The sequence below is a fragment of the Colletes latitarsis genome, chromosome 1 (genome assembly GCF_051014445.1).
Source record: "Colletes latitarsis isolate SP2378_abdomen chromosome 1, iyColLati1, whole genome shotgun sequence".
Classification (NCBI taxonomy): Eukaryota; Metazoa; Arthropoda; class Insecta; order Hymenoptera; family Colletidae; genus Colletes; species Colletes latitarsis.
Genome location: NC_135134.1, coordinates 56820529 through 56836274, shown reverse-complemented (window position 1 = coordinate 56836274; position 15746 = coordinate 56820529). Strand labels below are relative to the sequence as shown.

At 46.9% G+C, this 15746-nt stretch overlaps 1 protein-coding gene across 1 annotated transcript; it reads right to left on the bottom strand.

Moving 5' to 3' along the window:
• Positions 1-1696: 1696 nt before the first annotated feature.
• Positions 1697-12585, bottom strand: Kr (krueppel). The gene is made up of 3 exons (XM_076773050.1): positions 12069-12585; positions 8533-9196; positions 1697-8404 (listed from the first exon to the last, which is right to left on the bottom strand). Exons 1-3 carry the CDS (start codon positions 12106-12108, stop codon positions 7606-7608), a joined length of 1503 nt encoding a protein of 500 aa, XP_076629165.1. The 5' UTR covers positions 12109-12585; the 3' UTR covers positions 1697-7605.
• Between the last annotated feature and the right edge of the window lie 3161 nt (positions 12586-15746).

Here is a 15746-nt window from a genome sequence, read left to right as displayed (position 1 = left end):
GCGATGCAGAGTGCCTCGCGGTACGTGAATAGTTTCTTCGGACACTGTAATTCAGCTTACTGTCGCGCGGTTCAAAACAGTTATCTGTATTTATAAGTATCCATGTAAGGAAGTGGGGGCCCATACCATGCGCATGGAGCCAGTCACCGAGAGGTTAAGAACAGAATTAACCCTTTTGTTGCGGATAACTCGGACGTAAGCTGTGCAGCGGACTATCAGATAGTCGACGCAACATACGGAACACTATCACGGCTTGATAGTCGCGCTTATTATATCCGCGTTGTACAGAACGAGGCACGTGAATCGTAACAAGTGACAATAACATCTTTATGTACCATATTAATAACGAACTTTTTTATATTTATAAAAAATATATTAGTTAGGTCAAATTGCACGTAACAGCTTTAAATTACAAAGTTGAATTTCTAATCACCTTGCAATTTAATAGCCCGCCGCGGCGTTGTAAGAATCGTGCATGAAACCGCCGCGCCGCGCCGCGCCGCTTAAGATTTCCCCAGACGGCAACAGACAATCGAGTGAAATATGGCCACGGGAGACAGAAGTCTGTCGACTCATCGAATCGATCTGCAAGAAGGACCGAGAGAGCCACGTGACAGACAGAAAATTCGTAAAAGTTCTCTGTCCATGGATTTCACCGATCCATCCAGTTGCATCTCGAATCCGTTGCATCTGCCACGTGCCCCCACATTACGGCATAACGTGTCACTGTGCCACGGGCAAGTTTCCCCTCTCTCTTGAACGATTTAGCAACGCCGGCAGCCTCTCTTGTCTCACGCACACGTATCTACTTTGTCGTGTGTGGAATCCTAGATTTTGGAAACTCGACGGCGGATTGAATGGCGCAGCTGAATGCAGGTCGTTGCAGCGCTCTGCCGGCTACGGGAGAGACACAGAGAGGCGGGAAGAGAGGGAGGAAGGGCGAGTGGGGCAGTTTTTCAGCATCCACCCTTTTTCACCTCCCTTCCTCTCGACGTTGCACACTCACCCTCTCTTTTCCCATTTTTTTCCTGCCGTTTTACTGGCCGCGTCGACGATGCAAGATGCAACCTTGGATGAATCGTAAAAATATTGACGCTTTGTGGCCCGCGATAGTTTATTCGAGTTTGCGTTTCGTGGTCCTTCAGGGAACATAATAGACTACGGATTTTATTTACGGTGCCAAAGGGGAATATCGATAAATCGATATGTATCCCGGCATCCATTAGCGTCGCGGCTATCGTTAATCGCGCGTAGATAATTTCCCAAATATACGAATCTATTGACCAACGAATCGCGCGAGATCAATTAACATGTGAATCAAAGAAATTCCTTTGCATTGTGCAAGACTAGTTTTGCTTCGTCGCGTTGAAAATGCTTTTGCATTGGCCAAGCATTCATAATGGGATACTACTTGGAAATTAGTCATCCGAAACAATTTTAAAATTGTATATTTGACGCTAGGTTGATCCGCGTCTCAATTACTTCGGCATCGTCTCGTGTAAATTAGGGAGGCTTTGTCACAATTATAATTAAATACTAGCCTTGCTCGTTGTTCCCACCCTAGATCAACGTTGTATCATTTCGGACACGATGGTCGAGAATCGACCCAGTTAACAAGTTAAAGCTTAAAGGGTGCAGGATTGTTTGTAGATAGCTTACGCGAGGAAAGGGGGTGTAAGAGTAAAAAGAGCACGCAAACGATTAAACAGTGAGTTTTTAATAATAAAAATATTTTGACAGACCAGTCAACTCGATGGAACATTTATTTAAATGAGTCGTATGTGATTGCGAGAAATGGGGATTAGTGGGTGATAAGTGATGGTGGGAGGGGATTGGAGGGATCGTAAAATTACAAGTGAACACCGTATGATACAAAGGATCTTTCTTTTTCGACTCTTATCCAAGGTAGGAGTTCGACATTGGCAGCGACGTAGTTATGATAATGATAATAATAATAATAATAATAATAATAATAATAATAATAATAATATTAACTACAAGGTAGTGTACTATTATTAATTAAATTACTTAAAAAACGGTCTATATTCGTATTTGTACGCGCAATATCTTTTCGTAATACCCCGTTTTCTCTTTCTCTTTCCCTCTTATTTTTTTTTTTCTCTTCCTTATCTATTTAGGAATACTATTTAAAATCAGTCTTGTGGTTGAGATATATTAGGTGTCTGGTGAGGTAGTGTCAGTTTCATAGTATACATCGAGTGCCACTTGATTTTGCTGTACACCTCGTGTGCATCACGCCTTAAATAATCACAAATGGCCGACATGATGGGCAAAGTATCGGATCAGTCCATAAGATTATGATTACTTTTATCTAGTGTAAATTGCCACGTTGGCTCCGACTCATCAAACGTTTTACCTTTTCAGGCACAGTGTTTTCATTCTCTTCGATGTAAATACAAATACAATTGTATCGAATAACGCTCCGAGTGATTATCTGGTTCGCGGTCTATGAAATTATTTAAGAGAAAGAAAGTCGCAGTAGTGCTCGATGAATGAAAAACGAAGAGCGTGTGTATCATCGACTAAACAAAAGAGAAATAGGCATGAATTTATTGACCGAGCCGATACCTTTCGCGGCGTTCCCTTGTCCATTTCGCATACGTGTTGTGAGTGTGTCAGCGATCGAAGAGGAACAATAATCGATGTTTCGAACGGTACGCGTCGAGAGTGTGCCTGTTCGTCAAGTGGCTCTTTCTAATACCTTTAATTAGCGAGTAGCGAGAATATTCGTCCATCGTATTCGCGGAACAGTGTTAATCATCTTTTCCATTTTCCGTAGTTACAGGCATAAAATTTGAATTTGTACCGTGTGTCGTCGCGGCTCGCGAGCGCGCTCGAGCACGCGCGATCACGGCGAAAGCGGAAACGAGAGAAATACGATCGATGCGCGTGCTCGAGTACGCGCGAACGATCGACGGTCGCGCATACGATTTAGCGTCTGCGTTGACTGTACAAAATTATAACTATACGTAGTTCTAGTTACATAGATACAGAGACAGTGTACACCACATAGGTACATACGCGATCGAATTAAGTATTCGAGCGATCGGGGACGGGCGACGGGATTCGGGCATCTCGACTACTCCCGTCACGACAATAATCCCGTTTCCGTTCGAACACGGTCGCGACGATCGCGAACCGTGCACCCGTTGATCCCGGATCTTCGGTACACGCGTATATCGTATCGACGCAACGTTCTAATTTGACACAAACATATAAGTTAGTTATATGTATACATATGTTCTTGCACATTAAGATTAAAATGACAACAACGATAATGATTATTACGACAGTATGTAGGATCAAGCGATAATTCTATCGATACAATAGGTACTTGACGCGAAACTTCGCCATTGCTGCTTCCTCTCTTTTCTATCGCGGCTATTATCGGTGATTCTGGTCTGTTTACAAAGAAACGTAGAAAACAATTGGCCCGTAGCAACGAGTCGGGCCGACAGGAACGTAATTCACCAGTATCGTTCGGAACTAACAACCATTAACTAGGAATCGATCTCGTTTTAAGGTACCATTTGCCAGAAATCGTCGTCGAGCGAAGCCCCACCGTCGTCTGGGGCCGTTCGTGATCTCTTTTCAATTTCATTTCAGATTCTTTCGCTTTGATCCGCTTGGCCCGAGTGCGAGCTTCTGCTCCACGACGAGGAGTGTATAGAAAACGCGGATAGCATACTTCGTTTCTTGATTATCTAAGCAAGAGATCGACATCGAGCAAACAGAACCGACGAGCGTACCGTGCTACCGTTGCCTTCGGGTATCAAGAGATGATTCTCGCGGATACAATGGAGCAGACACAGAACACGTTATTCGGGCGTAGATAATAAATAATCAATTATATATATTACCGATTAACGAGACGCGTTTAATCGTCGTTGAACTGCGGATGCTCGTGCAAACGTATGGTCGTCCGTGGTGTATGAGATCCAGAACTGTTTTCAAGCATTTTTGGCTTATCGAAAGAATATCTTTACGGGAAGATACAACGCATTAAGAATTTAAGTCTTGTTAGTCCTCGTAATCAACGAGGAGTAACCATCTTGCTCCGCGACCTTTCTTAATTCACTATTTTCAGTAAATGCTAAACAAACGCTACGATGTCAAACAAATCGAACGAACGTCTGTAAAAATTTTCTTTTCAACGTTATAGGAAACTTGGACTGCACGTGCATTCGCAGTTTAATTATCACTTTGACTGTAACAAACGTCCTTTCGAACCGGCGTTGTAGTCGTACGTTTGCGTGCGACAATCGTTACGTATAGAACTAGACTGCAACAATGTTCGGTGAACCGCGACGGAAAATCGCGGCAGAAAGCTCGTGTTGCCTTTCAAGTAATTGGTCCTTCGTCGATAGGCTATTTATACGAGTACAAGTAAATTCGTCAAGTGTTTGTCGTCTCGACGCGTCGACGGTACGCTCGTGCGCCGTGAAAAAGCTGCGCGACATTTTATAAGATCGTCTCTCTATATCATTTTATATCGAGGATGGGGATCTCTATATACAATAATACTTGGGGGATTCGTGGTGGGTTTTCCTTTTTGCTGGGGTACGAGGTCAAGGCCCGCTGACCCCTGTCGCCGTGCTTCGACGGTGGTCAAACGTCGAAATCAATTAGCGTCCATCGAAAGACGAACGGAACGAAAAACAGAATTTCCCGAGAACAAAGAAGAATCGCCTCCTCGAGACGTCGCGTATACTTTGCTCGCGGAATCTATAGCACCCGGAGGGAAAGAAAAGGGGAAAAAAAAAAGAGAGAACGAAGGGAGGACAAGCGTGACGAGAGATCGGAACGTTTCGGTGAAACGAGCTCCGGATATCTTCTAACACGTGTAACAGGGCGAGAACGCGGCTAGGGAAAGGAAGTGGGGTGGAAAATGGTTCTCGAAAGCTTGAACGTGAATAACGAGTGAAAACTGCGGATGAGCCCAGGACCTTCGGAAAGAATGTGGCGAAAGTGTAACAGCGGGGACGAAAATTGCGGAGTAAATTTTCCTTTTCAGAAAATGTCAAACTACCGTTTGCTGACTCTGATATGTATTTTAAATACCTTGTCACGGTACTATCAAAATTTCTATATAATTTAGAACGGTGTATCTTGAATTTTTTAATGGTATTCTTCGTAAGAATAGCGTACGAACATCGATGATCCACTGAACCGAGTTTTATTAATAAGTTGGCGCGAGTCCCGCGTATTTTCGGAATAGACTATTTCGGAAAAGAAGCTCTCTATACAAAAATTGTATATTTTCGGAATCACGCGTAAAAACTATGCTGCACCTTTCGAGGAATTCGACGAGTCGACTTTGTTTGGGTATCGGACAAGTTTTCAGGAATCGGATAACGGCGTCCACGAACCCGGTGTCCGTTGACGATGTTCGACGAGAGAGAAATCGAAGCAGCGGACGCGCAAGAGTCCAAGAGATTGTTCGTCCGCGACACACGGACTTTCTCGTCTTTCCTTGCAAAACTGTCGTAGGAAAGGAACAGAGGCGAAACGAGGGCAATATCGGGCCACTGAGCGCTCGGAACGATATTCGCAGAAAATGCAGAGAGGACTTGTCCCTTTTGTGCTCCGAAAAACCCGGAGGTGCGTCGGGTTATATTTCGGGGTGCGGAACAGCGAATGGGGGCCAGACCCGGAAGAGGGAGGTGAATGACGTCGGTCCGTTCTTTCTGGCTTTGGGATAAGTGTCCCGGACTGACCCATGGAACAATGACTCGGAACGGCCTCGACTCGCCGATGAAATTTGCATGCCCAGGACCAGACATAAATCAGAGGGCCATTGAGAGACGCGGAGGCGAGACGGCCGAGAGAAGAAGAGACCGCGCAACAAGCCCAAAAGACCAGAGACCCCGTGTGTCCTGGCCACCGGCTGCGAATTTTCGGCACGCAGGGCTATATCATTGCGAAAACTGGTTCGCGCGAAACAGACGCCCGCCCGCCGCCGTCCTACCCGGCTAGGACAAAAGGATCCTAGAGGGATCGCACGAACCGGCTGCTCGCCAGAAAAAAGACGGAAATCGGAGAACCCGAAGATGGTGGCCCGATTATGCATGAGAATGAGAATCCAGAAGAGGACAGAGTCCTTCTTCTCCTTCGAATCCTAGTTATTGTGCGGATTGATGCGAATCGACCATTTTATATTCACGAACAGCGTGGACGTATATCGGTTTACAGTACTGGTTTTCGCAAAGGGCCAATGCAAACGAACCTCCACTTTCGATTAATCGTGGCTTGACGTTGCTATGAACATTTTCTGTTATTGTTTGTCTGACGAGCTAATAGGAAAAATATGAATGTTAGTTTAGATCCCAGGCATAAAAAAAATGCAGGATTTACATCGAAACGGGATCGAGGGAACGTAAAGGATGAGCACAGGTACCGAAGCGTCGTCTCGAGTTCGGTCAGCGATCTGCAACAAAGCTAGAGTGTGTCAGTCGGTATCAAGGAACGTGAGTCTTGGAGTAAATTGATACATGTATTTAACAAAACTTGGTCGCCCGACGGCTTTACAAATGAGCGTAGAATAAACAACAACGCGACACGCAACCGCCGGATGGGGTGTTAATAAATACGAACGAGAGAAAAGAAGAAACGAATCGTTGCGAATGATCGCAAATAAAATAAAAGAGAAAAATCGAAAAATATAAATGGTCGACAGCTCGTTAAATCGGCCAAGTGCGAGAGCGACAGAGGACCGAGGAACCGATGTCACTCCCCCCCCCCCGCTACGTTTACTGTCAGAGGAACTTGTATACCAGTACATGCATTTCGTAACTTCTCCTTTTATTTCGATTCCCGCTCGTACGCATGCACACACGGCGACAAACACACACACACACACATATGCATGCACACTCGGTCTTCTTTTCCTTCGATACCTATCTAATTAATATCTACCTATCTATTTATCGTTACGACTCTCGAAAACGAAACATCCGGAACTACACCGAACTAAATAACTAAATACACATCTTTATCCTGTCCGTTCTTCCTGTTGTCGCGATACTATGTACAAAGAAAAACCTAGTCCCGCGAAAGGAAACTCGGCGGGAGTGGTCTCTCCGTTTTACCTCTCCTGTTTCGAAAAGTTACCTATAATATTAATATTTGAGAAAAAAAACGCGTCCCTGAATTTAGTTTGTTCTCGTTTAAATTACACGTTTTACAGAACGCTCATAGACCCGCCATTCACTTTCGTCGATTCGTATCTCTTTCATAGGTACAATAATAATAATAATAATCATCTATATAATATAATATATATATATATGTATATATATATATATATATATCTATAAAAAGCATCTTAACAATAGTGACTGTGAACCGGTGCTTGGAGGATTTTTAGTGAGGATTCAGTGTGAGCTGCAAAGGTTCGAGATGGCCTACTACCCAAACAAACGTGAATTATTTCCAACGATATGCCCATTTTTGTTCGTTCCAACGTTGGTGCGATATCCGCTTTTCCTTGGGTAGACGCATCGAACCGAGTGTGTGAAAGTACAGGGTTTACTTTGTTTTGTTTTCTCTTTACGTAGCTGTATCTACGTACCCCTCGAGACTCCACTAGGATGCGTGGCCGACGTTGGTCGTGGTCGGGTTTCCAAGGGATGCGAGGTGATGCACGTATTGGTTGCGGTGATTTTGAAGGAAAAGGCTGCTCGGACTGGCTTCCGAGACGTCCAGCAGCTCCTCCTCGTCTTCCTCGTGGATGGTGTCGCTGCTGGGGCTACGACTCATCGGCGAGTCGCCACTGCTGTGCGAGTGCGAATGCGGCCTGTGCAAGCCGGTGGACATCGAGAGGTCTTCCGGTTCCGTCTGTTCCGGCAGATCTACCGGAATACCGGACAGATTCAACGGCATCGGCATCGAGGTGCCCACCACGGGACTTGGAAGCTGACGATGCGCCGGTCTGACCGGCGTCATCGTTTTTCTGGCTGCCAACGGCGTGCTCTCGGGCTCCTCCATCTCCACGTCGATGTCGATGTCGATGTCCTCGTCCAGATCGTCGCTCGCCAACGACGGCGAGGCGACTTGCGACCTGGGTATTTGGCCCGCGGCATTGGCCCCGGTGCCACACTTGTGATGCATCAGGTGGTGCCTCCGTCTGAACCGCATCTGACAGTGCTCGCACTCGAACGGTTTCTCGCCCTTGTGTATCAGCAGATGAGCTTTCAGCTGATTCGAATCGCTGAACTTGGCCGAGCACAGCTCGCAGGCGTACGGACGTTCGCCGGTGTGCACGCGTAAATGCCGACGTAGGTTCGCTACCTGAACAAAGTGTCGGTCGCAGTGGCTGCAATGGTACGGTTTCTCGCCCGTGTGTAATCGCATGTGGGTTTTGAGATGGTGGTCCCGCGTGAATCTGTAACAATCGATCGAACACGTTGTTGGCTATAATCCTGGAAATGTTTTATTAAGAATCCACGAGAAAGATGGTCGATCAAACTCGCGACTATTCTAGAAACCTTTGGGATGGGATGGCGAGCTCACCTTTTATGACATTCCGGGCACTCGAACGGTTTCTCTCCGGTGTGAGTGCGTTCATGATTCTGCAACACGTGCTTGTAACCGAACGATCTCGAGCAGACACCGCAGGTGAATACCTTGTCTCTTCCGTCTTTGCCCGCCTCGGGGCTGACCGAAGTGGGTGGACTGAGCGGAGCCGAACCCTCTACCGCTGTTTGCACGCTCTCCGCCTTCGATTTTGTGGCTTTCCTCTTGGTCGCTTGGTGGCTCTTCTTCGAGATTCGATCTCCGCTGCTGCTGACCACGTTGTTATTATTATTGTTGTTGGTAGTGGTGGTGTTGGTTCGTCTGGAGGCGGACTTGGTGCTCAACGCCGGTGACACTGGTCCGGGCGAGGGTGGCGAGGACGCGGCTGGTGGTGCCCAGCCTCCGAACAGTGTCTGGTGATGTCTGTACAAGGACGGGCTAGCCGCCAAAGTGGCATGCAACGACACGGGGATTCCTGCGGCCATCAAGGCCGCGGTTCGACTGGCCGCCAAAAGCTGTTGCGGGGTGAGCATCGACAAACCCGCGGCGGTGCTACCCATTCCAGGGAACATCACTGGTGACGTGTTATTGTTTAACGGAGGAGAGAGCGACTGCTTTTCAGAATCTTGCTTCATGTCGAGATGTTGGCTGGTCAAGAGTCCTAAAAAAAACGAAACGTTCGATGTAGTTTGGGGAGCTCGTTCCGGTGCGTCGGTTCAAATTGCCGTCGATTCTTGCCCTTCTACAAAGTACCCAGCTTCGAAGACGCCTGCCCGAAGCTGGCGGGGACTTTCGCTTTCGCTGACTTTCCAGAAGGCTAACGATCAATTGGATCCGATCCACGGTAAAAACAATGTGTCTCTCGCGTTATATAATCCAGACCTAACCCGTGTTAGGGGTTGCATGGTCAACGCGTGAAAAGAACGAATGCACGTGCACGGCGTGCAGAATTGCGCGGTGCTATTCGACGATCTTTTCCTCCCGCGTGTCTTTGCTCTTCGTTCCTCTCGGTCCCTCGACCGTGCGGTGTGTTTCTCTTTCTCCTCGTCTCGCCCCGTCTGCCCTCCCACACACGTCGCTCACACGTGAGGATCGCTCGGTCCTCCTCCATTCACTTACACTCTCGTACGCGCCGGTTCATTCATAAGGCTCGACTTCCCACCCACGTCACCGCCATGTACCGCCTCTCTTCGACTTGAGGCCAACGACTCCGCGAAACGCGTACGTCGACGCGACGCAGAACGCGCCTTTTCACGAGTTTTCCGCTCGCTCGAGACTTTCGAGCTTATCTCTTCCACAGATCCACAAGTTAAATGAGATTGTTCGACTCGATTCGACGTCGGTCGAATCCTTATGGTTTTTATTTTAAACGGTATCGGATAACAACCGCTTGCTGTACGCCTAGACAACAACAACGGTCCAACGATCCGATCTCGTTTCTATCATTTGTTTCTCCACGCTCAACCGAGTATATGTATACCTAGGAGATCTTATTAAGCTTGTTGAGAGCTATATCTTTCGAGAACCGTCTCGAGATCGCGCGAAATTAAATCGACCGTGAAGAACGAAAATACGCAAATGTGCTGCTCCGAAGGGAGAACGGTTTTTTTTTTTTTTTACTTGAAAGACCAATTCTTGCGTCGAGAATAACTTGGACGCGCGGGTTCGACGGTGGAGCATTTTTTCGAAAAAGAGCTGCCCCGCCTATTAGGGTTGCACCTTCCGATGATTGCTCATCCGCGTGACTGACGTCACAGGGAGAACCGCGTAATTAAATTAACCCTAGATCCACTTAGGAGATTATTAAAACCACGCGCGCGTTTCGGCTTACGAGGGGAATGCGTTTATCGTTTCGTCTCGATCCCGCGGTGAATGAAATTTGTACAACTCTGATAGATCTCGCGGTGTATGGGTCGCAGCGACGAGATGGTGTTTAATTTAAGAAAACAATGAATCAAGCGGCCATGTTCGCCGGGCACTTACTAATTAATGGACCGTTTAGAAGAGGGGCCGTAATGAGACCCGTCGAATCAATAAGGGTGCGTAAGATCTCCTATTCTCTTTCTTCTCTGCCCTAACACTCCCTCGACGCTAGGATTCTTACAGCTTACAATCGCCGTTTCCCGGCAACACGACGAGTACCGCCTCCCCCGCTCGCATCCCTTTCCTAATTGGTCGCAACCCCGATATTCTCTTTGAATCATCCCTTTCCTTCCCGGCAAGACTTTCTTCTTTATCTTTGCCGCGTTCATCTTCGCGCGATACTCGACAAACTTATTTACATTACCTACCGTCTACACGGATCGAATCTTAATGATAGACATATCATTAACAGTTAAAGTAAAATAACGTCTCGGACAAGGATCATTTTAACCGATATAAAATTCTGTAGTGGCCTTTATAGATACACAGCGAATGACCTTTGGTGTAACAGACGTTACAAAATATCCAAGAAATCCTAATTTTTCAAGTACAATATTGACAAGTAAAAAGCCCTTGTCAATCTAGCTATCGTTCTATGGTAAGTCTTGCCTTTCACGCAAATATACTCATTTATATTTAGGTGTCTCTATAATTTTGGTAAAAAAAAAAAGAAAAAACTAAATATACATATTCTCACGAGGAATTGATTTTTAATTAGTCCATTGTGAAATATAACGCACTCTACCATTGGGAATATTTTCATTTCACGAGAAACGAACGAACAGTTGTTTGTCTTGTATCCGGACGATAATTTTATCCGTTTCTGCGAGGAATTCGTAACGCGACACGCGGCGCTCCAATAGCAAAAAGTTCCCCAGCCTTGTTCGAAAACATACTACGGCTAAAAAATTATTTTTATATTTGAGACTTGGAAAGGTATTCAACGACTAAACGAAGAACGAACGTGACTCGAGTCCAAGTACGAGCATGAGTCAAGCGCGCGAATGACAACCGAACATGACCACGCATTGTTTCTAACCTAGCGAAAAGAGGTTCGCGGAGATGCAAGTAACGTCAGAGTGCGCGGTTCGCGATTCCTAAGCGTTTCCCAGAGCGATCTCGCGACGTGGTTATTTTTAGACGGTCGTTGCAATCGCGAGCCTCATTTTCCCCGGCTAACGCGCCACCCGTCAACCAATTTCACATCTTCCTGGCTTATCGATGTTTACAATGTGTCACAACACGCGAGCGTGTCGCCGCGGGCGCTTTTAGACTTTGGCGCGGTGCCAACCTTCCTACGTGTCTCCTGCCCGAAAACACGAAAACCTCGTCCTCGGTCTTTGATAAATAACCGATCGTGTCGCTGGATACGAATACAAGGAATAAAATAAACAGTAAATCACCTTGGTCGGGTGAAAAGAAACGCGATACGATAAGCGAGGATCGCAAGTAATTTCTGTTGTCCTCGAGGAACAACCGGCCGGGTGAATTCCTTCGAAACTAGATCAGCCTGACCATCGCGGAAAGTGAAGTCACCGCGTACCTCCGCGACGCAATCGCGTCTCGTGATTCGATCGAGTTTTCGCGGTACCAAACCTATCGACATTTACCTGCGTTAATCTGCGCCTCTTGGAGATAAGACAGTGCCATTCTACGATCCGTACTGCGAGTTTTCACTTTGACACTCCATCCACTTCGGTGCACAATGCGATCACTTCCGTATAGACGAAGACGTTACGCGGATAACGCTCTTATTGACGCGGCACTGCACAAAACAGCGTGGTCGAATAGAACCGGAAAGTCTACGTGCCTGCGCGCGTATCTATCCGTTTCTCTCTTTTCGAACTCTCTCTCTCTCTCTGATAAGTCGATCCGTAGAGAGCGAGAGAGAGAGCCAACCACGCGGGAATCACCGAATCCTCTCTGGTTTGATTTTATACGAACGTGCGTCGATTCGCGTCCCTGACGGGCAACCGTGGCACGAGTTCCGGGCGAAGCAACCGAAAAGTATCGAATAAAACGAAAGAAGGAAACAAAGTACGTAAAACGTGTTACTACTCTACTATAAACAACAAACGTCGCCGTCCGACCACGAGTAACGACGACGATCGACGACGTTGCTCTGGGCTGACCTAACCCAATACTAACTGACAATCGAGTCGCGCTCACTGTAGTCAAACATCCCCCACCCTGGCGTTCGCGATCCCCACCGCGCGGCACGCATCCCCACCAACGCGGCGCTTCTCTACCCTCTCGAATCGCAACCCCAGATGCGCGAGTCGCAAAAACGCGCCATGTCGGGGGTTGAAGTGAGCGGCTTTGCGCGCTAGACGAAGACAGGCGAAGGGAAGACGTTCGCGATCGAGGAAGAGGGAAAAGACGAGGAACAAGGCGACGAGAAAAGGACGACGAGCCAACGAGGAGCGAGTACGAACGGAGGACAACGAGACAGGGTGAACCTGTGACCGTGATCTTTAAGGGTGGGGAGTTTGAGAGTGTAGTGACGACTATGCTTCTTCTCTCGTGCCTCGATGGACGAGGACGGCCACAGAAGGCGGGTAATCGGTGAAACCTGCGAGAGGAAAGATAGCGGGCAACGGGAGGGTGGAATGGAGAAGTTGACGGTATTCCGCAACTATAAACCGAGCCGTGCATCGCTCACCCTTTGAGATCACCAGAAACAAGAACGATTAAAAGGGCGAGGGTGCAAAAGGAGATTGTTACAGACACGATCCTTTCTGCGACTGTCATTCGCTTAATGCGTATTCCGGTGTTCCTGTTTGCTTTTGTTTTTTAAGAAACTGGTAACAAGAGAACGACGAGCCTCGAAGGAAACTTTACTTCCTCGGATGCTTCGTTCTCGCAAAGTCTCTTATTTATACATACTCGCGTGCACGGTCTTGGCTTTATTTAATCTTTAACTTTGGTAAGACTCGTCTAGCAGATTTTGCCTTAGACGTATCGATCGTTTGTGTAATCTCCAAGTACTCGCTAGTTCATTAATATAGAATTATAAATATTAAAATTTATACTTTTTACAAGTACTTTGTGCGTAAATTGGTGAAATTATCGATCGATCGTAAGAGCATAGAAATTTCGAAATAATCTTGTTTCTGTAAATTTGAGGGATTCGTGACAGATGGTCTGGTTGATCTACCCTGTGATCGAGCCTGCAGCCTCCCCTCGCGTTTACAGCAGTCTTATGTTTACGCAAAAAACTAGTTACGAAAGTATGTTTTATAATCAGTTCATGATTTGGCTACTAGACAAACGTACAGGTATTTAAATACCATAAGTGATTTACGTTTTTTGCGATCTCTAAGAGACCCTGCGTACATGCATTATCTAGTCTGCAACAGTTTCTTTCCATAGAGTCGCGATTCACTGATTTTGCGTCATTCCGTTTTCATTGCAACGCTGATACACGTGCACGCTTCGCAGAACTTTCAACTTTTAATATTTCACGGCTGGTCGATAGGGATTACGTTGCGAAGTACGTTGTCAACGCAAACTGTTCTGTCTTTTGAAACCTGCCATCGATGGAATATACAGCGAGTCGTTAAATATGCAACGGCCGTTGCATCCGTTGATTATGCATTTGTCAAGATGCTTACGGTTATGCTATCTAAGAAAATCACAGAGAACACGTACAGAAAGTTCCTCCATTTATGCGGTTAATTCGTTGCGGAGGTTCCAGTATAAGACAAATTATATAAAGACACGTTGACCGTCGCGTGTATCCAACTAAATATGTACCTGCATAAAAAAAGCCAGTAGAAGAAAAGTAGGAAAATTGTGACGCTTATTAAATAAACAATATTTCAGAAGCAGTTATTTATCTCATTATGGTACATATCGAGTGATACCTCGGCCTGTAGAGATGATACGACGCGATTGCATCGATCTTGCACTGAAAAAATTCTCGCGTCCTCGAAAAATAGTAGAAAGAAAAAAAGAAAAAAGGAAAACAGAGTTGTCGCTCTGTCCCAGAAAAAATCGGGCCAGCGTTTGTTTTGTCGATTCACGGTTCCTGGACGTTGCGCGTTCCGGTTCCACGAACGAGCGCACAAAACTCGCGTCTCTTTCGGCACGGAGGGACAAGGGGGTTGGGACGGTGGGTATCAAGCGAATTCCGAACAATGCAATTTACGCACGGTGCACCGGCGTAGCGGTATCGCGTTCGTGCGTCAACGAGGAATTTTCACGAGTCGGCCGCGACTTCCGACTACGATAACGCGCGCGCTGCACAATGGTCCCCGAAAGCACAGGGCTCCCACTGTTTTTCGAAAAACGAATTCCGTCGAAACGCGGCGGCCCTCTCGTTCTGCCCGCCCCGCAACACTCTGGGGTCGGTTTTTTTTTCTCGGGGGTGAAAAGTACGGGACACACTGGTGCACGCACCCCGTGCGCGCGGTCTCTGTTGCTCTCACCTGCCCGGTGCTCGGGCGTGCGCAGCGCGTGCCCGTGGCCAAAGACTCACGGTACCCGTGGCCGATAAAAAACCGAGAGAATGAATGTCCCTGGTTTAGGAGCGTGTAACCTCTGCGGTATGTGCTCGAGCGAGACACCGCTATAGGTCGCACACGCGCGCACATCCCAGTGCGCTCGCGAGAACACGTACTCCATTCTGTCAGCTTGTTGTCCTCCGGATAGAGACCATGAGATCAGAGATACCGGAGGGATGAGAAAAGGGAGCATAGTGTCCTGACGTCGGGTAATCGAAAAGCGAAATCTCGATGCGTGGTCCGGTGAATTAGTAGACTCGTTGATCTGCAACGGGAGTTTTCCCTCGTGTGCTCTTCCGTGTTGTTGCTTACGTATGATGAAGGTTATCGAGAATATTGGAATACTCGCGATTAATAGATCATAGCTTAAAAGGAAAGCATAATTTACAAAAGTTGTTTCTTAGATTAGCTTGCTGATCCACTGGTAAATTGAAATTTTCTTACAAGATGGAGTAATCGGTTCCGTGGAACGAATTCAACGTCGCGAAAACGAGACTTTAATGGGGCGAAATTTTAAAAGTGTTCTATCAGAACGACCAAGGGGCGGGCTATACGGAGAGATTGAGTACGGGGCAGTAAGTACTTTCGTATACAAGCCTGACAAAATATTGTGAAAAAGCGCACAGGTATAGGGTCGGCTTTTATATAAATCGCGAGGAAAATACGGGACCGCTATAAAGAGGGATCCGTCCGATATAAGTTTGAGAGCGTTGTATTGTGCGCGTTATGCAAGTGTAAATCCGCCGCTGGTGGTTTTCTGCGACGTCGTCGAGCAATTTTTTA

What these genes read in the sequence shown, in the direction of transcription:
- Kr (XM_076773050.1), bottom strand. Translation starts at nt 12,108, where the DNA reads ATGGCACTGTCTTATCTCCAAGAGGCGCAGATTAACGCAG. An exon ending in AGAGGCGCAGATTAACGCAG is followed by an intron (nt 9,197 to 12,068) that starts GTAAATGTCGAT and finishes CGTTTTTTTTAG; the next exon opens with GACTCTTGACCAGCCAACAT. An exon ending in TGCCCGGAATGTCATAAAAG is followed by an intron (nt 8,405 to 8,532) that starts GTGAGCTCGCCA and finishes CGATTGTTACAG; the next exon opens with ATTCACGCGGGACCACCATC.